A 27,749-nucleotide genomic window follows, 5' to 3' on the forward strand; every position below is an offset into this window, starting at 1 on the left:
AGTTTTTTTCCCACCACTACCTCTCTGTGAATATGTGCAGGTGAAAGGGTGAAATGATTTGATTTGAATGATTTAAATGTTACCGTTCCCCCATTTTCCTAACACACCCAAACATACAAACATGTGCACACATTTGTTTAGATATAAACAAAGTATATATGTAAGATATCTGTACACAAACACTACCCCAGGCCCTGTGTATACAGTATTTTGGTGAATGACAAACAAAACCCCACGCAGACTTTTGATCCACCCACCTCTCTTTTTTTTCCACTCTGGTGTCTCTTTTCATTGACACATTTGTCAACCTGTCACTTTCAATCTGTCACTTCTTCTTTCCCCCATCATGGCCTCACATTGCGTTCTGTCTCCAAGCCTTGACACACAATGATGAAAAGGCTTTTCTTCCCCCCCATGTTGCTAAATTCTTTCAAGTCGTCGCTGGCAGTCTGCAGAGCAAAGCCCCATCTTTACCAAATAAAACTTTGCTGTTACATGACGAACTGCCATCATGTTACCTGGAAAATGTCCCACACCATGCTTAAAAAGAAACCTCACATGATGGGAAGCTGAAGAAAATAAGAATTTCATATTCTAGTGGATTACCCCAGTATACCTTTTCTTTCTGTGGTTTTGTGGAGCAGTTCAAAATTTCAAAACCCTTTTTGCACATGTGCCACTGTGGGACACTTTTATGAAGTGTGAATGGCAAAGCTAAAGTGATACAACATCCAGGAGGAGTTTTAGTTGGCAGTACAAAGTAGCGATAGTCCCCAAGTACCTGTGGGGCAGCTATGGGTCAGGAGTTAAAGCGGTTGTCCAGTGATCAGGTTGGTGGTTCGATCCCTGGCCCCTGTAGTCTTTGGGCAAGATATTGAACCCCAAGTGTAAATGTTTATTGCTCCTGATGAGCACTCTGCCACCAGTGTATGAATTGATGTTGTAATGCACTTTAAGTGGTTGCTAAGCCTAGCAAATTTCAATTTGCTAGGCTTAGCAACCACTTGCAATTAGCAAATTGGCTTTAATATAGCATATGATTTTGTTTTTTTGTCTTTTTTTTTAATGAATTGCTGTATTTGCTTTGCCTTGTGCCTGTAAATCAATACAGTATAAAGTAACCTATATTCATATATACGTATATATGTACAGTACAGGCCAAAAGTTTGGACACACCTTCTCATTCAATGCGTTTTCTTTATTTTCATGACTATTTACATTGTAGATTCTCACTGAAGGCATCAAAACTATGAATGAACACATGTGGAGTTATGTACTTAACAAAAAAAGGTGAAATAACTGAAAACATGTTTTATATTCTAGTTTCTTCAAAATAGCCACCCTTTGCTCTGATTACTGCTTTGCACACTCTTGGCATTCTCTCCATGAGCTTCAAGAGGTAGTCACCTGAAATGGTTTCCACTTCACAGGTGTGCCTTATCAGGGTTAATTAGTGGAATTTCTTGCTTTATCAATGGGGTTGGGACCATCAGTTGTGTTGTGCAGAAGTCAGGTTAATACACAGCCGACAGCCCTATTGGACAACTGTTAAAATTCATATTATGGCAAGAACCAATCAGCTAAGAAAAACGAGTGGCCATCATTACTTTAAGAAATGAAGGTCAGTCAGTCCGGAAAATTGCAAAAACTTTAAATGTGTCCCCAAGTGGAGTCGCAAAAACCATCAAGCGCTACAACGAAACTGGCACACATGAGGACCGACCCAGGAAAGGAAGACCAAGAGTCACCTCTGCTTCTGAGGATAAGTTCATCCGAGTCACCAGCCTCAGAAATGGCAAGTTAACAGCAGCTCAGATCAGAGACCAGATGAATGCCACACAGAGTTCTAGCAGCAGACCCATCTCTAGAACAACTGTTAAGAGGAGACTGCGCGAATCAGGCCTTCATGGTCAAATAGCTGCTAGGAAACCACTGCTAAGGAGAGGCAACAAGCAGAAGAGATTTGTTTGGGCCAAGAAACACAAGGAATGGACATTAGACCAGTGGAAATCTGTGCTTTGGTCTGATGGGTCCAAATTTGACATCTTTGGTTCCAACCGCCGTGTCTTTGTGAGATGCAGAAAAGGTGAACGGATGGATTCCACATGCCTGGTTCCCACTGTGAAGCATGGAGGAGGAGGTGTGATGGTGTGGGAGTGTTTTGCTGGTGACACTGTGGGGGATTTATTTAAAATTGAAGGCACACTGAACCAGCATGGCTACCACAGCATCCTGCAGCGACATGCCATCCCATCCGGTTTGCGTTTAGTTGGACGATCATTTATTTTTCAACAGGACAATGACCCCAAACACACCTCCAGGCTGTGTAAGGGCTATTTGACCAAGAAGGAGAGTGATGGAGTGCTGCGGCAGATGACCTGGCCTCCACAGTCACCGGACCTGAACCCAATCCAGATGGTTTGGGGTGAGCTGGACCGCAGAGTGAAGGCAAAGGGGCCAACAAGTGCTAAACACCTCTGGGAACTCTTTCAAGACTGTTGGAAAACCATTTCAGGTGACTACCTCTTGAAGCTCATGGAGAGAATGCCAAGAGTGTGCAAAGCAGTAATCAGAGCAAAGGGTGGCTATTTTGAAGAAACTAGAATATAAAACATGTTTTCAGTTATTTCACCTTTTTTTGTAAAGTACATAACTCCACATGTGTTCATTCATAGTTTTGATGCCTTCAGTGAGAATCTACAATGTAAATAGTCATGAAAATAAAGAAAACGCATTGAATGAGAAGGTGTGTCCAAACTTTTGGCCTGTACTGTATATGTAATATATATGGGTGTAAGGTGCAGGCAGGAACAGCATACATGGAACGCCATAACCAAGTGGCTGGCATATTGTACAGGAACATCTGCACTGAGTAGAAGATGCGTCCAAAGGTGGTTGAGAGTGACCAAGCTGATCCTGTGGTCCTGTGGGACCAGATCCAGACTGACAAACTGGCGATGGCTAACCAACCGGATGAACAGACAACAGAAGAGAGCAGTGGTGATAGATGTAGTAATCCCGAGTGGCAGTAATGTCAAGAAGAAGGAACACAAGAAGCTCGAAAAATACCAAGGGCTGAAAGAGGAGCTAGAAAAGATGTGGGGAGTTAAGACAACAGTAGTGCCAGTGGTAATCAGAGCACTCTGGGCTGTGACCCCCAAACTGGGAGAGTGGCTTCGGCAGATTCCAGGTTCAACATCTGAGGTCTCTGTCCAGAAGAGTGCAGTCCTGGGAACAACTAAGATACTGCGCAGAACCCTCAAACTCCCAGGCCTCTGGTAGAGGACCTGAGGTTGAGGAAGACCCAATTCAAGATTGTCCACAAAAGAAAATAATTTGTTGTTCAAATACCTGAAACAACTCTTGCTTAAATAGAGTTTTACTGACACGGATCTCCTGTGGCCATGAGACAGCTGTTTGAATCCTGTTTCCTGCCAGCAGTCAACATTGTTTTACCATGTAATTCTTATAAGTCATACCAAGTGTGTTTCTAGAGATGGCACTGTCAATCTGTGGGCCCATCCACCTCTTTGGTTGAGAGTAAATTACCCCAACCAATGGTGTAGTCTAGTTTGTTGTAGAGGGTACAGTTGCAATTCCAAAATTTTCAGTGGCCCCATTTGGCCACCCCTATGAAAAATGTCTGGGTGCACCACTGTTTGTTTTGCCTCCAGGCTTGAGTTTGATGCTAACCAGCTTTACTTTACTTGAGAAGCAAGACACTCTAGAAAACTTGGTGTTGAGGAGCTGCAGTGTTTATTCATGGACAAACTGAAACCTACATCGTACATTTACTACCACTTGACAGCATTACCGTTAATTTCCCTCCTGCTCCGATCGCCAACACTTTTCTGCTCTGAGCACACCCACTGTCACTGTCTCTATCTAGCTCTCCCACACACACACACACACACACACACACACACACACACACACACACACACACACTCACTCACTCACTATGTACTCACTATGCACGGAGCTGAGCTGGGTGGGGGCAAGGACAGACCTCAAGAGTCTCACTGCATGTTCTGCAGCGTTTGTTCAGCTAGCTGTCAACTCTCAACCCTGTATTTGTGAAATAAACTAGCTGAAGTGAATGTTCTGTTACAAAACTATGTTGTAACGTTTCCTTGCACATTTTGAAGTGGGTAGACAGAAATCCTGGAGCTTTCTTAGTGGTTACATTAATAATAATACTACATTTATTTGGTATAGCACCTTTCACAGAAATAAAATCCACAAAGTGCCCCACAAAACAAGATCATAAAAACATACAACACATAAAAACAAAAGCACTACAACAATAAAAATATAAGCCATGAAATAAAAGTAAAAGAAAAGACCATAAAACACAGACTAAATACAGGCAACCAAGGACCAGAGTTGAAAATTAGCACCGGCCAAATGCTGGTAAAATATGCATGTGGCTGCTAGGTTTGCTCCACTCACCAGCCAGAAACACACAATGGTAATCTGGTAGAATGTGGAATCCACCAGCCACAGTGGCAGGTGTACAAAAAAGTTAATTTCCAACACTGCCAAGAAGAAACAGAAGAAAGACACCAAGGAACAAGCACTAGACACCTTAGAGTTGGACAAAAGCCTTTTTGAAAAGATGGGTCTTAAGTTGTTGGAAACTGCAGACCATATGCATAATGAGAGAGAGTTCTGTAGTGTTGGAGGAACTACTTCAAAAACACAACCACCTTTTGTCATACGACACCTATCACATCTCAAATTATGTGTTTAACATTAGTCATCAAGGCTAGAAATGTGCTACTGATTTACCGTACTTCTTTCATATTATATGAAAGTGAATGCCTAAAGTTACTCTTTATACTGTTGATATTGCTGAGGTTTGCTGCTACTTTTGGTGCTATGATTCACTCAGTAGAACTCATTAGTTAGGAACATCACCTTTATTCAAAGTATACAGAGCTAAAAAATAAATCCATCCATCCATCCATCCATCCATCCATCCATCTTTAACCGCTTATCCGGGACCGGGTCACAGGGGCAGCAGGCCAAGCAAAGTATTCCAGACGTCCCTCTCTCCAGCAATGCTTTCCAGCTCCTCCTGGAGGACCCCGAGGCTTTCCCAGGCAAGACGACATATATAGTCCCTCCAGCTTGTTCTGGGTCTGCCCCAGGGCCTCCTACCAGTGGGATGTGCCAGGAGAACCTCCAACTGGAGGCGCCCAGGAGGCATCCTGATCAGATGCCTGTACTACCTAAACTGACCCCTTTCGACACGAAGGAGAAGCAGCTCTACTCCCTCCAGATGTCCGAGCTCCTTACCCTATCTCTAAGGCTGAGCCCAGCCACCCCACGGAGGAAACTCATTTCAGCCGCTTGTATCTGCGACCTCAAAAAAAGAAACTTATACCGAAATCTTTTTTAAAATCGAATACCAAATTATGTTAAATCCTGCTGAATGTGTCTTTTACGAGTGGTAAGAAATCATAAATCATCTTTTTAAGGGGGGGATATGTTTGCCGTAAGCTACTTCGGGCTGTGTTGAACTTAACAGTTGTTAACATAGAAAGGTAAGCTAGTTGCTAACACGCTTGGTTAAAAAGGTGAACAACCACAGAGCAATGGAGCAACCAACAACAATGGTGGTGGTGTGTCCCATGTTTTATTTCCCAATTGCTTAAGTATTAGCATACTGTAACTATTGGAAAATTCCAGCACCGGTTCAGCACAGGAAGTCATGCCTACAATCCACACAAAGTATCATAGGGGTCGGAATAAGGCGGATATGTAAAACTTTACAGAGCTGCATGTGCATGTTTTTAAGTTTATTTGTTTCGTGTTCAAACTACACAAGATGCCTCAGTCTGTTGTCTTCATATGTTTCGGAGAGAATCTTTTCTCTAAAGCAGACAGCTGTGGAGGAGAATGCTGTGTAAAAGTCAAAAGGACAAACTCAGGGGCGTAACATTCCCGTACATAAACAGTAATTTGAAGATTGTTCTACATGTGCCAGAGGAGCTCTGGGGCGACATGGATAACTGTGATATATGTTCTGGGAGATGGATTGCTTGGTATCCGCAAGTCTACCCGCAAAGCTTCTCTGACTCTATTTGTCAAAGCCTCCTCCAGTATTCTGTGTTACATTTATCTATGTCTCTGGGAGAGAGCTCACATATACACCGGCAAAGTTTAATTTCAAACACTGGCTCTCACACGTATTTTCTCTCCTGGTTTTTGTTTGCTCAAAAAAAAAAAGAAAAAAAAAAGTCGAAAACCACATGATAAATGTTAATAGCACGAAAGTAGTTCTCATCCCCGGTGAAATCATTCAACCCCATCTTAAAGCTGCCAATCCTGTCACCCTTCATCTGGAGTCCTTGAACTATGCATTTTGGCAGATGATTTATTCAAACAACGTATAACAAGAATGGTGCTTCTCTGCCTGTCGTTTTCTTTCGCTTGACCGTTTCTCCAATAACTTATTTTCATTTTCATTCAAATCAAATGGCAAACATCTTACATTGTCAAGTGTCAAGTGTTTTAGTAATGTCAAAAAGGCCTGCATGATCAACACTCTCACTTTGTTTCCAACTTCCATCAGTACAGTGGTGAGTTCAAAGGACTAAAAAAAGAGAGCAGTAATAAAAGCACTCACTGGATGGAGTTTCATCAATCCAACTGCAGCCTGGTAAAAACCAGACATCAGCGAGCAGACAAAAGTGGTTTTGTTCTTCAAATATTAAGTCGCACATGTGTAATTCTCTGCTTTACCTTCTCCCTCTGACCCCCCCCCCCCACCACAAATACTCACACCACCCACCCCAGACAACACAGCTGGCATCCGGACCCAGCGGTCAGGCTTTAACCGCCATGAGCAGAATGTGTACTTTCTGCCCATCCTGGTGGTTGACAGCGGGCCTCCCTCCCTCAGCTCCACAGGCACCCTGACCATTCACGTCTGCGGCTGTGACACAGGTAAGAGCTACTGTAGAAGCTGCACCATAATTAACATTATCGTCACTGTCACCTCCTGCATCAGCAGTGCTAAAAAGGTCATCTACATTTTGTTGTTTTTGGTCAGCAAACAGTTCTTATCAGCTTGTGAAAAATAAACCGTCACAAGGCTGCAAATCTGCTGACATATGGCCTTCAACTGAGATTTCAGCGGGGTGAAAATATAATATATGCATGGTTAAAACCTTTTTTTCTCGTGATCAAACAGTGCTTAATCCTTGTCCACTGAAGTGACTCATAACTGGTATTAAATCTGTACAGTAAATGCTTTTTTTTTCTTTTGCCACACAGAGGGAGAAATCCAGTCCTGCAATGCCACAGCCTATGTAATGAGTGCTGCTCTCAGCCCTGGGGCTCTTATAGCACTGCTGGTCTGCATGCTCATTCTCATAGGTAAGCAGACGGATGTACTCATGTATGGATGTATGAGGTGATAAATGTATGGATAAATGATGGATGGCCAGACCAAAGGATAGGCACAGTTTATTAGCAGTGCTATTCTGAGGTCATTGCTGAGTTCAACTACTCCAGCCAGACCAATACTAAAAAGGCAAGACTGAAGGCTGCACCCTGAAGACGTGACTTTATGTGTGCCGCTCATAGAATCATGCACCCAAGCATGTGTCTCTTAATGGATTGAACACTTTCAGAAGTTATCTATATTTCACGAATGAAATTGCACATGCAGTGGCAGGAAAACTAAGTCAAATGACATAAAAACAAGATCAATTTTTCATCTTTCTTTCATGAGCAGCTTCCCTGTTGGACATTTTGTTGCTGTTTTTCTGAGGAGAAAGCTTTTGTTTAAACAGGAGCACAGATGATGCCTGGGTTTCTGAATGATATCAAGCCACTTTGATCCTTGGAACACAGACGGAGATGGAATGAATGGGAGTGAAGTGGAGGGGTATTAGAGAGAGCAAACAGGCAAAAAGAGCTGCTTCAGCACTTGTGAACCTCTGGAGCAGCGGGCTTTAAATAGACAAGGCTTTCCAGACATTCTGTGATTTTTCTACACATGCACAGCCACACACTAACATACACATGCGTGCACACGCTCACCCTCTCTGAGCCCGAAGAGGTTCAGTATTGTCATATCTGAAAATTTTATGAGTTTGCTTCTCGTTCTCCCCCCGCCGTACGTCCTAGCATCCCACTCCTCAGTGACAGAAAGAAACGACAGCGCTGTCACAGTGTTTTGTCTCCCCCGCTCGCGCCTATACATGTTTCCCATCGTGCAGCCAGTGAATGATGGATGATGTGACACCAGGCAGCGCTAACTGTGACTAACATTGCTATCTATTTCTTTTAAAGAGCTTTTCTAATGAGAGTTGTTAAAACTCAGTCTCCATTTACCAAACCATCTACTGGAGTGAACTTCAAAAGCAGAGCATCATTTATTCATCATGGCTTTAAAAGCCTCCACAAAAATGTTATGTACAAATCTGAGGCAACCACTGCTGGCTATGAAGAAAAAAAAAAAGGGAAAAAAAATGTTGTGCTTGCAATGTATCTTGGTTTTGGTGTTCTGGGCTAGATGACATGCCCACAAAGGCTGCTGGAGTTGAAAACAATTCTGTGGCCTTTAAACTTGTGGAAAGTTACACGCTGTGCAGGGAAAATATAGCATTGTGGTCCTAAGACTTTTTTTTTTTTTGCAGCCCTGGTGATTCGGATGAGGAGCTCTCTATGACATTCAGAACATTTATAAAGCCGCACATAACTATATCAAATACTATATTTGTGGCAGACGGTCCAGCTGTGAATGCACTAACATGCATAATAATAATGAAAATAATATTTTCTTTGAGGTATAGCGGAACATGTCACGTTCAGTGCTTGTTCAGTGTTCTGTTCTCTCCCTCTCCTCTGTGGTTGTCTTGTCCATGTGTCACTGTCATGGAGATCCCGTTTCGTCCAACCAAACTCATTTGCATTTTCAGCCAAATCAGATTCAGAATGTAGATCAAAACAGGAAGTGTCGGAGTCTGAGTCCATTGGCATCTCCACGGCTTGCACAATCGTAACCTTTTCCGTCGGTGCCGGCATTGTCATGCAGTTTAAAAGCTGCAACATCTTCCTGCGGTTTCCAGCAGATCTTCTTCTTAGTCTGACTTGGACATGGCAGTGCTGTTCTATTTCACAAGATGTGTAACAGCGCCCCCTATCTTATCACAGTGAAAACTCAGATTAACGGAATATCTCATCAATGGTGGGGAAAGGGTTAATATAACATGTATGTATGAAATAACATATAGAACAAGAGATGCGACTTGGGCACATACACAGAGTGACTTTTGAATGATTTGAAGCCTGTTTGATGGGAAGGCCAGGGAGAATTCATTACAGTAGTCAATACAGGATATAACAAATGCGCAGACCAAGACTTCGGTGCTGTGCTGGCACAGTCATGGGCGGAGTCTGGAAATGTTACAGAGGTGGAAGAAAGCTGTCTGGGTAATGTTTTTTATGTGAGGTTCAAATAAAAAGAGTGCTGTCCAGAATGACAGTGAGGCTCTTGACGTGGCTGGAGGAGGGTACAGGGAAGTTGTCAGTGATGATGTGTGGGACTTCTTTGAATATTGGACAGGGTGTTTTTGGTGCCAATGAGCAGGGCCTCATGTTTTGCTTCCATCGAGCTTTTAAGTTCCTGGGCATCCAACTCCTGATGTCCTCAAGGCAGGTGGTGAGGGAGGTGGGAGGAAGGGGAGAGGGTTTGGTGGAGATGTAGACCTGTGTGTCATCTGCATAGTGACAGACATGAATACTGTGGTGACGGAGGATTGTGCCCAGGGTAATGAAGTAGATGATGGATAAATGTTTTAGGGTGTGCAGGGCAGTGTCAAATAATAAAACAGTACTTGTTTTAAATTAACATGGCTAATGTTAGCAAGCTAGCTACAGTTTTACCAACACTGTGCAACTTCCAAATCAAAAGTGCTTAAATAGGTTAGAGGAGGAGTTTTTAAAAGCAGACATCTCAGTATTTACTTCACTGATGAAAGTGTTGTTGGCCAGATGTGGTCAGGGACGGTCGCTAGAGGCTGCGTCTTGTTTCACATTTAGAGCAGAGTAGTTGTAACGAACATATGGATGATAGATGTAGTGAAGTAAAAAGCTAAAAAATAAACTCATGTTTAACAAGGGAGACCATCACTGCCTGGTACAGAAACAGCACCCAACAGGACCACAAGGCCCTGCAAAGAGCGATTCATTCAGCTGAACACAACATAAGCGCTGCTCTACCCTGCATAAAGGATGTTTATACCACATGCTGCAAAAACAAGCCCAGGAAAATCATAAAAGTTCACCCTGCTGAGGTTGGGAAGAAGGGAGCTTCTGTCATCAACATTGACATCTTACTACCACTGCTAAATATTGAAGGAACTGACATCGTATTGTCTTGTCACATGATCAAATAGAGACTTGACATTAGACAACATTAACATACATGTTACCCAACAATGATCACTGCATACCTGCATGTGACAAAAATATAAAAGAAAAAAAAGAAATTATCCATGTAATTGAATAGTTTTTTATAGTTGATTCATGGTTTTTCTAGTTAATGTAGTATACGCATTTAATTTTGTTGTAGATTGCTACTGACTACTGACACCCTGAGTGTACATTACATTCCCTCTGATCATTTCTTTACTTTGTGAAGATACTGTCTTTGTACCTGTTTTTAAACTGCCTGATATCTTTACTTTGATTTATTTCTTCACGCAGTGTGTTCCACAAAATCACTCCACAAACTGATTTACACATACTTTTAAAAGTAGTGCGAAAACGCCATTATTTCAAATTTAATCTGCCTCTTAAGAGATAGGTTTGCACTTTTGAGAGCATGTAGCCCATTGTAAATGGCACACATTTAAATTAAATGTGAGTTCTTTGAACACAGATGTAGCTCTGAGGTGTCAATCTGAATAATTTGCAAGGGACCTCCCCACCCTACGGGGACCAGTGCAACTGCACTTCCTGCACTGTCTATATTTACGCCTCTGCTGACAACTATTAATATTATTTAAAGAATATTTATGATTTTATGTTACAAATAAATTGACTTTTTTAAAGTAAGGATTAGAGATACAGTTTAAAAGAAGACACATGAAAAGTATTCATGCCATTACAAAATGACGTTTTCACTCATGTATGTTACATGTAATGCATTACTACCCACATCTGCTATTTTGATTCCACTAATAAAATGATCCAGCGTTGACTCCAACAGTGTCAGTCTGTGCCACTGTGAGTGACTGATACTGATTGGGAGAAAATGGACTGAACACGCCTCATCAAAGCACTGAAGGACAGGCTAAGTCGGAGCGCCTGGCTTCTGCCAGTCATCATGTGGACATTTCAAAGCTCAGGGCTGCAGGGTCTGGGATAAGGGGGATGAGCAGTGTTTTCATAACTATCGTGTGGTGTGAATAACAGACGGGAGCAAGGCATGTGGCAGCAATCTTATCGACTGCACATTGCCTAACGCTTCCCGCTTTCCACGCACATTTCGTGTGTGCCTAGTCGTGCATGCTAAGCACACATCCACACGCTTAGACAAATCACTCGCCACCTGTTAACTGCAATGCAATCCGTTCTCTCAATGCAGCATCATTGTGTGCTCCTTGTCTTCACACACTCACACACACACACACACACACACACACACACATCTACCTATCCAGCCAGCACTCCCCCTCTCCAGAGGCTGGACCACCTCTATTACATCAATTGTTGGATGATGAGAAAAATGAAAACAAATTTCTGCCTAATTACCTTACAAACAAACAGTCCCTCCATCAGTTCATTTATAGGCCTGATGTGATGAATCCATTCCACTGCGTCGCAGCATCTGCATGCATCCATTCCAATTACCTCCCATCTGCTTGTGATGAACTCCTGGGTGGGGGCAACCAGCGCAGCCCAAGGGTAAATTAACTGTCTTGTCAGGAACGCTTATCGCAACATCTGTACACATGGGGACCAGATTTTTATGTATAGGAGGCGGCTATACACAGGTACATATGCTTTCTACTAAGGTTAGTTCTGTACGTGGTGTTGTGTGTTGCCTGAGGCATGTTAATCTCCGACAGAATAAACAGGTTTCCAGCGTCTTAGAGTTTAAGCATCGGTGTAGCTAACAGACACTGAGGAAGGGTTTCTCAGAAGTGAGGTTATCTTTGCATCCAACTGGACCGCCACATACTGAGACTCCTTCAGTGGTATTTACTGAGAAGGCAGCACGTATGAAGGAGTTCTTAACATCAAGTTTTCTGCCTTCTATTACTCTCCTCATTAGTGTGAATTTAGAGTAATTGTCTTAGGGCTTGTTTAGTATGCATGGCAGTCAGCGCTGCAATTTACCACAAACCATGACTGTTTCCTCAACCCAGTGGCAATTAATTCGCCCCATTCATGGAGGAGAAGAATAAACACAATGGTTACAGACACCGCTCTCCCAACGGAGCCGGGCAAACAATGCACGGGGAGAACGAATGTACATTATCAGTCAGAGATAAATTCAAGATCAGCAAGGCTCTTTAGGCTGGCACAGCTCTTTAGGCAAGGAACACACGGGGCGTTTTCACTCCCAAAGTTATTTTTTAGGCCATTTACACCAAATGAAGACAATTACCAGGAGCAGCAACAAGTCATTTGTACAGATTATATGCTTGAAACCGATGTTTTGTTTTGTTTGCTCAGGAGAAAGGAAAGAGTAGTGGGAGGAGATTAAAACAGAAGGTGAAACATTGTGTTTTTTATAGTTGCATCCTGACTTCCAAAGTCACTTTGAAAGAGTGCATTTGCCCTCAGGGCTTTTCACACATACTAATATGTGCTTTAACATGTGTGAATCTTCCCGTATGCAGCACATAAAGTCACGACATTGATCTAGTTAGTCTGTGAAAACGATGTGGACATATCTCATTTTCACAACGTATGGATGGGTGGCTTCAGAGCATCAAACAATCTGTGCCGTCCCAGACAGCACAGGCCCCATTATAATTGATAGTCTTTTTATCTCTGTGGGCTTGTAGGCATTTGTTTTAGGCAACAGGCTATCTGTTCCAGAAGATGCATGGTGCCTACTGGTTAATGATCTATCTAAATGTCCCTTCACTGGCATCCCTTTAGAGTTGCTGCTTATTGTTCCCGTTAAAAGGGAGGAAAAAGGGATTCTTTCCACTGTTGCACAGTAGCACAGTCCATAGCTGACTGTCCACAGGAAACACATCCTGCTGCCAATCAAAACTCACTAATTAAGGACAAACATCTCTTCATCTGAGTTTATTGTTGTTGTTTCGTTACAGAAATCCGTCATTAAGGAAAGAAGACCATCTAATTTAAGAATTCCCACGTGTTATTTCCATGACCATAGAAACCTACCTATCAGTATGTGTGAACATGAGCAACTCTCTATTAAAACCAGAAACCAGAGCAGGAAGTCGCAAACTTGTGATGTTATCAAGTATGAAGTCTGGAGCTGCTTTATAGACAGTGAATAGGAGACTGAATTTTGAAAGTTTTCTTTTTGTTTTGTTACCCAAATGAGCTTTATTCTGTTGTAATGTTCTCAGGTATGAAACAGAAAATGTACCCACACACTAAGAACATTCCCCTGGGTGCACTCAGTGTCATCTATACCATCTTTGCAATTCATTGTCTATAGAGCAACATTAAAAGAATTTTAGTCTTAAGCCTCCTACAGGCTGTGAAATTTTATTAATCTTATGAGTTTAGTGCAGCTACACTGTGCGACATGGATCTAATAAACTTGGGTATGACATTTAATTTGATGTGAGGCGATGACAGCGCCTGCTGAATCACAGGCTACAACGCACGATGCAACAGTTTCCCATACTGACTGCACAAGGATGCTGCTGTGAAGCACAACATAGAGGGTCACAAGTTTTTTGGGCACTATATACTGCGGTGTCTGTGTGCTACAGTAGCTGCTAGGTTGCTCACCAGGCAGCTGCAACTCCGCCGCTGTTATGTTAAGGACTGGAGGACACATCATACAGGCAAGGCTTCTGCTGCGAGAACTCCACAAGGTTTTCCTCTTTGCTGGAATCCCACACATTTCTTTTAGTGTGTTTTGCCTCCATGGCGAGCTAATATCCGTCTGTTTGTTTGGGTTTAGCTCCAAAGATTGTAGGTCATAACAAAAGTCACACATTGAGACGGTCATTCCAAATTTATGACACTGTCAGAATTTTATCCCAGGCCATCTTTGATCGCAAGTCTTTGACAATGGCCATCCTTGAATCGCTCTCACTGTGCGACAAAGGACCACAGTTTTAGAGCCACGACCAAAGACATCGCCACGTTTCTGTCACGATGGTCATCTTTCATCTGAGACAGCCCAAAATTACAGTGTATACCAGGTTTTAGATGTATATAATGAGATAGCAGACCCAAAGATGGCGCGTAATCAGTCCAATAGAACTCTCGCCTGACTCATATACCAGAAAAGTTTGCAGCTTCTGGGTCTACTTAGTCTTCCTGCTCCACTCATAGACTTTGCATTGTGATGACGTCACAGACTTTGAAAATGTCAGCTCTAGGAAAGTTTTACAAATATAAAACCTCCATTGATCTAAAATTCATAATACAGAGAATCATATTTGACCTTTGCATTTTAACATCTCTTTACAATGGTGAGCTATTGGGAAAACACTGTTCGGGGCCACATTATCACTGCAATACTGCAAGTGGCCACTGGGAGAAATTGGAAGCAAGGCTGAGCTTAATGATGTGTTCCTTGGGCGCTGGTTTAAGCACTCTAGTTTTGAGATTTGGGAGAGAGTTGTGCATCATTACTAAAACTTCTGGACTGTCTTAGACCATAGGAATAACATGAATGCATTTTGATGTAGTTCCCCTTTAATAAGCCTGATTTTATCACCATTATTAATTTTTTCTCAGCATGTACTCCATTTGCTAAAAGGCCACTCATAGCTCTTACTAATTTAGATAATAGTGTGAAGTGGGAAAGCAGGAATAAACACATTTTGGAAAGAATCACATTTATTTTGATTAGTTATCCATTATAGAGAAATGATTAATGAGCTGATCTACTACTAGCTGCTTTGAATTCACACAATTGGGTAGTGTAATCATTTTGTTGATTTAATACATTAATTTTTGCCTCATTTTAGTGCCACATATTATTATACTGCCAGTCTTTTTTTTTAGTTTTGTGTCATGTTTGTATGTGAGAGTATTTACCACGTATTGTATTTAAATCCCTGTCCACATCAGTCTTTGCTTATTAATTAGTTGATCAAAAAGAGGCTCGATTACTGTTTATCCATATTGTAAATTGGGTTGTTCATTATCTTTCATATGCACCCCAGTGTGCATAATTCATTCCTAACTGCCTGTAATGTGATTTTATCATCACTGAAAATGACATTTGATGTGCTGTAAGGGGTGGGAAGGGGTGCAGCCCCGAGGAGGGCTGATGGAGTCAGGGGGTGGGTGTCTGAGCCAAGTGAGACTTGTCTAATCACAAATGTAGGCAGTAATTAAAATAACTAAGCTGAAATTAAAGCCCCATTGATTTATCACTGCATACAGCCTTTGTTTTCCTCTCGCCTCATTACTCTATAACGTGATCCATCTCAATTGCTTACCCTTCTTTAATCCAGACTTAATTTTACAAGGAATTTCTCTTCTCTTTGTAGGCAGTTGCCTCTGGTTTGAAGTAGTGATGGAACCACAAAGTCTCAGATTGGCTCGATCTGGATGAGTATTGATATACAGATTGGTCTCCATTAGGCCTTTTGAATCATATTTCTGGGCAAGGCAATCAGGATTGTGAAAAATCAATGCTCATGCATTCCAAATGTAAAACTAGATAATATATTATCCTCCCCTGCTGTGCCTTTGCCCTGAGAGGTGAAATTAAAGTTACAATAGGAGAAACTTTAGCATTAAAAGTACTTGCAAATCCATCACGCACGGTGCATGTTTGATGTGAAGCCCTATAGACCACAATCACATTTAGTACACTTAGTTTCTTAAGTGCAGTTGTTTTCTTTTGTACTGAATACCTTGAATCTGAGTTTGATATGTCATTATTGGTGGCAAGATGAAGAGGAATTCCTTTTTGTATGCAAGCTCTTTAAACTCAGCCTGACAACTCTTAATCCATTTCTACTGTGCAGCCAGCGAGTAAAAGCCACATATTTCTAAACACTTGCTGTGATGACAGTTTATAAAAAAAACTCTTAAATTGGAACCTGTCTTTATCCTGGCTTTTATCTTTTCCTGCTGTTCAGGTTGATCAAAAAAGAATTGGATTTAACCTCTATGTTGTTTAGCGACAAAGCACGAGGGTGCAACATGTGCCAGTATAAGGGTGGAATCAGGGGGGACGCAGGGGGGACAGGTCCCCCCTCATTATTTAGACCATGTGCATGTTGTAAATAGTAAAAACATGAAAGTAGCAGGGGACTTTGATTTTGAGGAAATTAAAAACATTTCCACTAGGGGTGTAAATCACCAGTTTCATCACGATACGACGTATCAATTCTTTGGACAACTATACGATATTTGCAGATATTACGAAATCTGCCACGATACAATTTCGATTTGATGTGATTTAAGGGCCATCTCCCGACAGAACAGCACGGTTGAATTTCAGCCTGCATGCACCTTTTTTCAGCCAAACATTGTTGAAACAGAGCAGCTAATGTTAACTCATGTAAGAAGTTAACGCAGTGAGATGCCGACCAGGCAGCTAACGTTACATCGTGTTTTATCTCATAACCACATTGTATACATACGGCATGTGCTCTGTCTGTTGACTCACATTGCTGATTTAATCCTGAGTAAATAGGATTATCCTCATAGTCTCTCGTGGCTGCTTGGCATCTGCCTGCCGCTGTTTGACGGTGACACAGACTTTCAAAATAAAAGCATATCCTAAAGATGGCAATATGTATTGATCTTTTCACTATGCATTGATGACACTGGATCGTTGATCATTGAATCGATATATCGATCCAGATCGATGGATCGTTACACCCCTAATTTCCACCACAAATTGAGTGTCTGACACTCAAAATTTCTGAGGGAGGACCCCAACCCACCTTTTTCATATGCCCCCCCCCCCAAATGTTGAAACAAAACCTACACCCTAGAATGCCAACTTAAGAATATCAAGGTTTAATCTGTAAATGTGTTCAACCTGTACATATTTGACCATTAGTGTGGTATTATAATCTTCGTCTTTCTTTCTCTCTCTGTCAGTCCTTGTCTTGCTGATCCTGACTCTGAAACGCCACAGGAAGGGCCAGAGGATGGCGGAGGATGAGGAGGACATGAGGGATAACGTCATCAAGTACAACGATGAGGGCGGAGGGGAGCAGGACACTCAGGCGTATGACATGAGCGCCCTGAGGAACCTCTATGACTTCCCAGAGGCCAAGAGCTGTGACTCTGGCCCTGACATCCGCTCGCTGCCACAGTGGATACAGGCCAACCGGGTGGGGAGCGGTGCAGACGGAGCTGCAGCAGCAGCAGCGTCGGCTGCAGACTTCTCCTTATTCAAAGGCTACATCCGAAAGAAGGTGGAGCAGGCCGACGCTGACCTGTCTGTGCCGCCGTACGACTCCTTCCAGACGTACGCCTTTGAGGGCACCAGTTCGCCAGCGCTCTCGCTAAGCTCCATCCACACGCTGTCCACCACCTCAGAGCAGGATTTCTCCTACCTCAGCGACTGGGGACCGCGTTTCAGGCAACTGGCAGGCTACTATGCTCCAGGGAATCCTGAGGAGGAAGGGTCCTAGCACAGCTTCTCCTTTGCAGAGAGACATTTAAACTCCTTGCTTCTTCTTCTTCTTCTTCTTCTTCTTCTTCTCTGCCTCCTCTTCTCACCCTCTGGCACTCATCAGAGCCAGCACTGTGTACTCCTTAAAGACAGAGCACCACCTCTTTATCTCTTTGAAAGAAAAAGCCCAGTGTCAAACTTTGAACTCAAGTTTTTATTTTTTATTTAACACTTTTTTTTTGCAAGAGTTTTCGGACTTTGGCATGAAAGCTCTGCCATTGATATGAGAGAGTACAGAAAGAGATATCCAGTCACCAAAATTGCCATTTAGTTTGAAGGGAGGATTTTTCCTCTCTCTCGTAAATCATAGATGAGAACCTTTATTTTAAGCTGTGAGACTGTTTTCAGAGTATCAGCATTACGTAGGTAGGGTTAAACTATGCCAAGGCAACCTGTCTGACAAACGTATTTATTTAAAAAGGAGGAAATATTTATGTATTTATTTGTTTTTATGTATTTATTTATTTATTTACACACACCATGATCACTATGGTAACCGCAACAGTGAACTCTGCTCAAGTGCTGAAGACAAAGTGAGGGGAGGAGGACACTATCAAAAGAACGAGAGACAACTCGGAAGAAAGACAGACTGCAGTGGCAGATGATGCTACAGAATTCTGGCAAAGATGTGACGTCTGGGTTATATAAAGATTACATACTGGAAAATATTTGTATTTATTTTCTATGACCACTTTTGTAAAATAATTAACTTTAGACATGGTTGAAAAGTAGAGGCGAGTAGAAAGCAGGAACAGATGGAGTGAAAGGACTGCAGGAAAAAAAGAGCTGCCAGTTCAGTCTGAACAATTGAGACTGACATACTTTTGCTGTATTTTAGTGATTTATAAAAGTTTTTTTTTTTTTGTTTGTTTGTTTTTTTGAGGTCACAAACTGAGGACAGTTGCGTGTTAACAATTTCTTTTCTTATCCTCTCAACAGCCAATTGTAAGGCAATAAGGCACAAACCGCAACAGTGATTTAAGACGAAACAAAATGACTGTTCCGTGGAATTGGCTGGTTGCCAGCGTTGTCCCACAGGGAGCCAATTTTCATTCCAGATTTTGTGTGTGAATGTGTACAATATGTTTCAATTCATTTTATATCCTGAGACGTTTGATTTTGCTATTATTTCCTTTTGGTGAAGGGAGGGTGGGGGTAGGGGGGTGGGGGTGGGGCAAGTGACCACAGGATGTTTGTGTCTAATTAAAAAGGAGAGGTTTAAGGGTAGCATATGATGATGATGATGATGATGATGATGATGATGATGATGATGATGATGATGATGATGAAGAATGGACTGGTCACATCCACCTGATATCCACAACCTGTTCAATGTTGACCTTAACTTGCAAATGTATTGAAAATTAAAAAAAAAAAAGAAAAAAAAAACATGAAAACAAATAAATATTTAATTTTTTTGGTAAAAAACCTTCATCTCACTGTGTGCAATAAACTTAAATTACTCAGCGAGTTGCTCCATAAATGAGATCACAGCGATAAAGTAAATAGGACATCCGTGTTACTAATTATCTTTTGCCACTTGTTTGCTGAAGATGTCTCCTGAATTATGAATAATTGTGGAACTGGCTTGTGTTTACACCAGGGATAGATTCAGAGAATAGTCCTAGATGGAAACAAACAGACCATATGACAGGCCACAGCCAAACAAAGACTCTACTCTCAGCACGGCTCCCTCCCGGCTGCCTTCTGCCAAACTACTGTAATTGTCGTAGTCACCAGAGGATGCTGAGGCGTATGAAGTTGCTTTCATCTTTATGATCTGCTGCTAAAATGGCCAGTCAGATGGTGGCTGGGATTCACATTTACTTGCTTTCATAACTAGGTTTCAAAGAAAATGTCAGCTTTTTTTTTGTATCATTAGTAGGTCTACTATATGCACTGATTGTGCGGTGAGAGCTGACGTTGGATTGTGTTTCAAACATAAATTAGCCATCACTCTGAAACAAAAAGAAGCTTTCTCCATACTTTTAGGGTTCTGCTGGAGAGCTGAAGTGGCAGATACTTGACAAATACACAGAGTATTGCAGCTGTCACACTCCTTTTATCTATACCAGCCTCACTGAGAAAAAGACTCCATAGGTTGACTGTGCAGGCAGCTTATGACCCATACTTACGTTTGGCATAAGGCAGCACCCTGTAGTTGCTGTGGTAATTTGCTGCCTTTAAATGGAACTCATGAGCTCATGATTAAGACATAGCATGCTGTGTACACAATAGGATTGGTGTTCAAGTGGTTAAATCTTGAGAGCATGACTGTAGGGCAACAACAACATGGATGCTACTGTCGGTGTCTAAAGCCCACCGAGGCTAGCAGTTTAGCCATCTAGCGAGCTGGTCAGGTAATGCAGAAAATGCAAAGGCATAGTGACAGAGGAAGAAAGATGAAGCTGTTGGTCATTTCAACATTTTACTCAGACATATTATAAAATGTGGCACGGTGGTGCAGTGGTTAGCCACCAGCGTGTGAAAGTGTGTGTAAATGGGTGAATGTGACATGTGCTGTAAAGGCACTTTGAGTGTTTGGAAGACTAGAAAGGTGCTATACAACTGCAGTCTGACAACGTAGCCTAGGATGCTAATACAGTGCAATACACTGGTTTCCAACCTGAGGGTCTTGACCCCCACTAGGGGTCACCAAGGCTTTACGGGGGATTGCAAGGCCTTCTTGATTTTAACTGATGTGAGAAAGCTTAAAAAAACACAGTAGGCCTTTAACTCAGTACTTTATCCCTTGAAGTGAAGTGAAGAAAAACAATGAAATTGTACATTTGAAAGTTTCAAAGTTTAAATGATTAAAGATCTAAACTTCTTTGTCCTGTGAGATCTAAAAATCTCACAGGACAAGGACACAGTGAGCACTTGAGCACAAGCTGTATTCACAGAGGACTCACTCTGTGCTAGACAGCCTTGTAATGCATTATAAAGTATGCAGTTGAAACAACCAAAGAACTAATGTAACACCTGTCAAGCATTTGTTAAAAAATGTCAAAAAAGAACCCTCTTCAGGATGTATGATTGCTAAAAGATGGAAGAAAAGAACATAATACAGACAGAGAATTGTATAAAAAGTCATCTCTGATGCAGTATTCAAAGAAAATAATCTGCTCAAACTTCATCCAAATTTCTCCTACACAAACTTCCCACAGTCCACTACTTTGGTTAATTGTACAGTTTTAGTTGCTCTCTTATTTATAGGAATTAAATATGGAATATCCATAGAATATATCACTTAGTCAGGGGTTGTCAGTTTACTCAGTGATAGAAAAGGGGTTGGAAAAAGGTTGGGAACCACTGTGCTCGTATGTATAGCATACAACATTAATGATGTACTGTACAGCCCTGCTTCCACTGTGGTACCAATAGAACCATTCTGTACCATGCCCATTTTTGGTCCCCCCTCTGCTGGGGTACCTAGCACACAGATCTGGTACTAAAAAGGTGGAGCTGTGAACACTGCAGTCCATTGATTAGTCAATAGCAGTCAAGGCTGGTTTTGAGCCCCATGTAACCACTGTTCATACCATGGAGAGTTTTATTGGTAAACTTTAACTATAAAATAAAGGATGTTTTGCTGCCTCTCGCAGCAGCTGGAGTCTGAGTAAAAAATAGCTTTATTCAATGGGCCGACTGCTGCCGGCTTTTAAGGTGGAACCTTAACTTCACTTGGAGGAAAAAAAGTGTTGCAGAGAGTTGTTCCTGTGGGCTCTGGCAACACTAAACCCCTGAGCTTGCCTCAGAAGGACTGCACAAACCTACTATTTTTAAATATCCCATGGAGAGAGACTCTCACTGCAGCCTGTTTTATTTTGCCCTGAAAATGTCTTCCTTCAACCTCGTTCTGTGGACAATAAACCAGGTACATACTTCCATCTGTGTCACATGTAATGAGGAAATACAGTGAGTACTGGACGGAGCAGTGAATCACAACAACCCTGCCCACCTGGAAGAATACTGTTAGAGGTGGAAATGCTAGGATGTAGGTACCATGTCTTAAGGGTTACTTTTGGTGCCAAAGGTATCGAAAGTATTTGGTGGAACCAGGGCTTACATTACGTATGTGTCTTACAAAAGGTACTTATTTAATGCCAAACCATGTTTTCCCTAAACCTCACCATGTAGTTTTAAAGCAGAACAATGACCATTTCATGACATTAAGGATGTGTTTTGGAGGTCACTGGAAATTCACCTATTCTGTTGTTCAGGTATAAGCGAGCGTCATCTATATAACTTGCAAACTGTTTTTTTTCCCTCATTGTACAACAGTGTTGCAATCAGTGTAATAACAAATTGGCATCTTAAGATTTTAATTATGATTATTAATAATCTGAATGATTATTTATAATCTGAAGGTCATGAATAAATAGTCTGGAGAAATGTGTGAAGTGATTACGGTTAAAGTTCAAACTCAAAATTGATTTTGCAATTTGAATCACATTTCACATTACCGTTATCAATATGAAGCACACTCTATTATACTGTACTGACCTACACTTCTGCAGTGTATGTATTTATTTGTGTATCTTTGCCAAGGAGTGATTTGGCCATCCATTATTAATCACAGCCTTTAGCCAACAGTATTTGCTAAGTGACAAGCAAATGTCATGGTCTGAATGGATAAAGGCCCACGCAAATGTAGGTCAGCGCGAACTCCACAGTCGTACAGGAAGCGGAGAATACACATGTGCCTCTGAAGACGTTATGCACAAGACAATGTCATCTGTACCGCTACGGGTCATGTGACTAATGCTGTGAAAGCTGAGGTTAAAGAGTAGGCACACATTCAGGGTCACTTCAACCCTATTTCCCTGCAAATGAGCTTCTTGTTCATCTTCAATCATTGTCAGAGAAAATGTCATTTCTTAGCGATGGCCTGCACATGTGAACATATGAATGTGTTGCCATAAATCAGAGCACCCCCCCCCCCCCCCCCCCCCACCCAACTCCAAGGGCAACATGAGGTCCATCATTAGTTATGCAGATAGCTGTTTGGTGATGGACAGTTCCCGAGGGGGGCAGCTGTGTGCTGTTAAATATCCTTCTCTCTTCTCTCTGTACTTGGCTGGGTAATGACAATTGATTAAACACTGGAAGGGGGAAATATGAATGTGCACCGCAGAAATATCAATCACATATAGCCTAATATCTGAATAGCATTAGTTATTTAGTTTTCAGACACTCTGAAAAACAAGGCTTTCACCTTCACCAAGGTAACAATAAATCCATTTAGCTAAGATACACTGCACACACAAACCCGTCTTTATCACAACAAATGCAAATGCAGCACTCTGACGAGCAGGATTAATAAAGTGAGATGACTGTTACCATTAGATGGCCACTGACTCTTTACAAAAAATTGCATTTAGGTTGAGAATTGCGTGAGCATGTTTTTTTATTCACACACACCTTTTTCATGCTCAGAAAAACACTCCAAGGCTTGGATAATGATGACTTTTTGTTGATGTTTTTGTGGCAGTACATTACTTGGGCCTGTGAAGATCATTTAATTAATTTTATACTTAAGTCCATCATAAACAATGGTACTATTTATTTGTACAAGCAAGTAAAAATTGAGAGCTTGAAGTGCTTGGAAATCAAATGAAACAGCCTTGTGGGATAAAAAGTAAAAAACAAGGTAAGATGAGAAAAAGTGGAAAAACAAAGATAAAAAGGCATCAGATAACAACAACATGCATCCATTTTCTCAGCCACTTAGCTTGTGTAAGGTCTCAGTGGAGCAGGCGTCTGTCTCAGCATCAGGCAAGAGACAGGTTACACTCTGGACAGGTCGCCATAGCCAGACACATGTGCAATAAGGAGTTCTCTATTACCTAACCCACATGACGTTGGACTGCAGGAGAGGGCATCGGAGCACCCAGAGGAAACCCACAGGAGGAAAAAATTGCCTGTAAACTCAAAAACCAGGACCTCGCTTAGAGGCAACAGTGCCCCCATAAAAAAAAAAAAAAACACATCTATACGAATATGTTTGAAGTCGGTAAAATGATATCGATTCTAATATTGCCCGAGCTCCTCCGGTAGGTTGTTCCAAATCACAGAGGCCCTGAAAGATAAGCCTGGTTACCCTTTCTTTTAATTCTAAATGTTGGATCAGCCAGAGGGGCCCTGCCAGAGGAAGAGAGGCTGTGCACCGGCTCACAGAGGGGCAAAATGTGTGCAGTTTAGCCAGGGGCCAGATCTAACCAGGCTTTAGAAGGGTGATCAGTAAAATGTATGTTGGAGTGAGGATTTTGCTTTTTGCAGAGTGGTGACATGGGTACCTTTGACACTCCAAAAAAAAGAGCCATAGTCATCTAAACAAGGATAGAAATGTCTTAAAACTCCAACAAGCACTTTTTGTCTTCTTTAACCAACGTTAAGGTCTTGAAAAACTTAAAAAATAGATGTAAATAGACATGGGTTATTGAAAGTGCTTTAATTAATATATTTTGTGTCTCATCTCATTCCCAGCTCATCAAATACTGACGCCTATCTAATGGCCCTCGGCGTATAAGACACCATTGCACAGAGGCACTCTTAGTTGCAGTATAGGATGCTGCAGGCAAGTACCGCGGTATAAAGAGCGAGAAAGTCCCTGGAGAGGGGATGTGGATGGGTCAAACAGACTCTGGACTTTCACCTTGGAGTCTGACGTTCGTGTCTCGTGTGAAACCAAACGTCAATCAAGTTATTTTAATAAAGCAGTGTGCTAGTATGTGTAGCATGGTACGCCATAGTGACATATGTTACGTGATTTTACATTACGTTAGTAGCAAGAATTTCTATTACCTACATTGTAAGTCCATTCATCCATCCATTTTCAACCACTTATCCGAAGTTGGGTCGCAGGGACAACAGGCTAAGAAAAGCATTCCAGATGTCCCTCTCCTCAGCAACGCTTTCCAGCTCCTGGGGGACCCCAATGCCTTCCCAGGCCAGATGAGATAGGTAATCCCACCATCTTGTTCTGGGTCTGCCCCGGAGCCTCCTACCAGTGGGACGTGCCCCGAACACCTCCAACGGGAGGAGCCCAGGCCACCTCAACCGACCCCTTTTGACGCAAAGGGGCAGTGGCTCAGTGTAAGTTTATTTTTTAAAATACTTAGAGCATTAAATGAACAAAAACTGTACATTTCCTGTAAAAACTGAATTTTATTTAAAAAAGACGCAATACTTGTAACAAGTATAAATTGATACACAGTCCCTGGGTGAACATTTTGACCTGAAGGGCCACTGACCAGCGTTGGTTTTCGATGAGTCGGGAGTGAAAATGTGTTGCAAGAATAGAAATTTAAGTTTTTTTGATATGCGTATTTTTTAGTTAACATTAATAAATAGTCAATGTTCTGCTGTCTGCATGCATGTCACGGCACAGCAGTTGCGCCATTGTTTAATGCACCACCTGCCCTAATAAAGTACGACGATCACATACATGACTGAAGTTGAATGATGCAGGTTAAACAGCAACAATCAAACCAGAAAGCCAAAGTTAAGGTAACCTCCAGTTATGTCTGGAAAATATAAATTCCAGGACTACTGGCTCACCACAGACATTTACAAAGACTGGCTTGTTAAAGCTCTGTGGGACATTCACATGGCCTGATGCAGAGCCTGAAGCAAATCATTAAAAGTTCATGTCACGGGTGAAGCAGCTTGTTGACGAGACATGTTGCTGGAGCATCACACAACTTAACAGTTATTAACCTTGATCTGTGGCTCAAACCACTTTGTGCTTGGTACCTAGGTGCTAGGTGGAATTGGGCCTGGAAAGTCCTTGAAAAGTCCTTGAATTGGATGTTTAAGAAGGTGTGGGAACCCTGTAAATAAGCTGCACAAGTCATATAGACCTAGATGGTTTTGAATTACATGAAGGCCATAAGAACTTGATAAAATACTATGATTTATGGTGGGTTTGTGTTTAAGGCGTCTTTTCTTCCTTGAGGTCAAAAATCTTCATAGCTGAGTTTAAATTCTAAATGAAACTTTTTCACAAATTGATAAATGTATTTTTTTATTTGTTGTCCAAGCAAGTGATAAAGCTCTAAAGCTTCACTGACAAATGTGCCTGGAAACATCTACAGCATATGCATTTTAAGCAATGGATTAGAACACCATGTTGATGAATCAGGACTTTGTGCCTGAATATCCAACTTTCTTGTTTTGTAATCGTCCTTGAAGTTTGGTTCATATGAACTCCTTGATACCATCAAAAGACCCTCCCACTGAACACGTATTACAGCACTTGTAGAGAAAGGCTGCCATAGATAAAGATTGTACATTGTACAATATGGGCAGCTTCTTTGAATGGTTGACATCTAGGGAGCTGGAACCTTTTATTTCTCTCTGTCAGTGAAATGAAAGCCTATTACACAGGTTACGATACTGCAAAGACTCTATAACCTTCTTTTCAAGTTACTAAACTTTTGCTGCTGCTGATCCAGGACTAAAGGGAGGAGCATGTGAATGAGTACATTCACTCCCTGACCTCATTTTTTTGTGTTGGGTGTGGTGCTCTCATTATGAGGTGCACCTGGTCAGTGATCCACCAGGTGCTAGTAATTTGGATCATACCATATGTGATTTGTGGTAGGGACAAAGCCATCTGTTCTTAATATTTTGAATTTCTCTTTCCTTCCAGCTTAAGCAAAATATTTTTCAGTCTGAATGTGATGCTGTAGAGTAGTTGTGAATTTAAAACTGAGATGAAAACATAATAGCCAAAGGCTGCAGTTTTTAGTGTTTTAGACAAAAGCCTTGCTAATGTGCACATGGTTTCGGCCACCAGGTATTTAAAGCTGCTGTTTCCTTCATTCAGGTTTTTGTCTGCTGGCTGAGGGGAACCTCTCTTTGTGTTTTGTGTTTTGTGTTTGTCCTTATTTAAAAAAGCATGTCTTTGCCAGCGAGGGAAGCAGAGTGTGAGCTGTGAACCAAGCTTCTAGATTGCTGGTCTCACTGTTGGTGCAACAAGCCTCCTTGATTTGTTTGCCCAACAACCTTATCAAGAATCCATTTAAAATCCAATCCCAACACCAGGCTTTGGTAATTACTACAATGAAACACTTCACTTTGGCTGTTACAGTGATCATACCTGTGGCCCTCAACCTTTTAGACTGTCACATAAACCACCAACAAACATTCATTCAATATATATTGCACACAAGTTCAGAGAAATTGAGATTCTACAAGCTGTACCTACCCTTAGCTTTGTAGCAGTCAATTTAATAAGTGCAGACCTGATTTAGAGGTCACTGGTGACTCCTCTATAACTCATTGCACATTGGCAGCGTAGCAGACAATTGATTTGACGCTGTCTCTGTTACTACGTTTGAGTCTGCCTCTACAGCATCTCTGTCACTTTAAATAAAGGAGGACATCTCATTGAGGCCTCGGCATACAACGTGGAGAACAGTAGCGCTGTATAGTCTCTTGACATGCGGCTTGTGTGGGTGCTGTGAAGTGCATTGTTTCACAGCTTTAGATGCATGAGGGCAAAACTGTATGAGTATGATTTTTACACATCCCTAACATACATAAATATGCGTCAGAAAGCCATTGTAGTGTTGCTCGCAGTGCTCTGCTTGGCAGCTGTGGGGAGCAAACAAACGATCACAGAAATGGACATTTGTGAGCACTACTCTTCTTTTACCACGTTAGTTGCTGGAATGTGTATTTTTCATTTAAGTTTTTGGGGACTATGATTAAAAAACATTTATTCAGAGGTGTAGATTTTGGTGAGGAAGCAGGGGAAATGTGCCCTTGAACATTTAGAACATGTGTCCCTCATTAAAAACATGAGCATAGAAGAGGACTTTTATTCTGATGAAACTGGAAACATTGCGACCACGAATTGATGCAGATAACAGAAAAATTGGTGCATAAAAATTCACCAGAA

General features: G+C 41.7%; 1 protein-coding gene across 2 annotated transcripts in view; it reads left to right on the top strand.

Annotated features, from left to right (window-relative positions):
• The window catches only part of cdh22 (cadherin 22), a 249,081-nt gene extending 229,852 nt beyond the window's left edge, over window positions 1-19,229 (top strand). For both annotated transcript variants that reach the window (XM_033627226.2, XM_078169868.1), the window contains exons 12-14: window positions 6,805-6,954; window positions 7,285-7,386; window positions 17,260-19,229. In XM_033627226.2, the coding sequence (XP_033483117.2) occupies window positions 6,805-6,954; window positions 7,285-7,386; window positions 17,260-17,798 (791 nt within the window). In that variant the 3' untranslated portion in view covers window positions 17,799-19,229. The remainder of the gene's footprint in view (window positions 1-6,804; window positions 6,955-7,284; window positions 7,387-17,259) is intronic.
• Window positions 19,230-27,749: the final 8,520 nt, after the last annotated feature.

The sequence above is a fragment of the Epinephelus lanceolatus genome, chromosome 1, assembly GCF_041903045.1.
Source record: "Epinephelus lanceolatus isolate andai-2023 chromosome 1, ASM4190304v1, whole genome shotgun sequence".
Lineage (NCBI taxonomy): Eukaryota > Metazoa > Chordata > Actinopteri > Perciformes > Serranidae > Epinephelus > Epinephelus lanceolatus.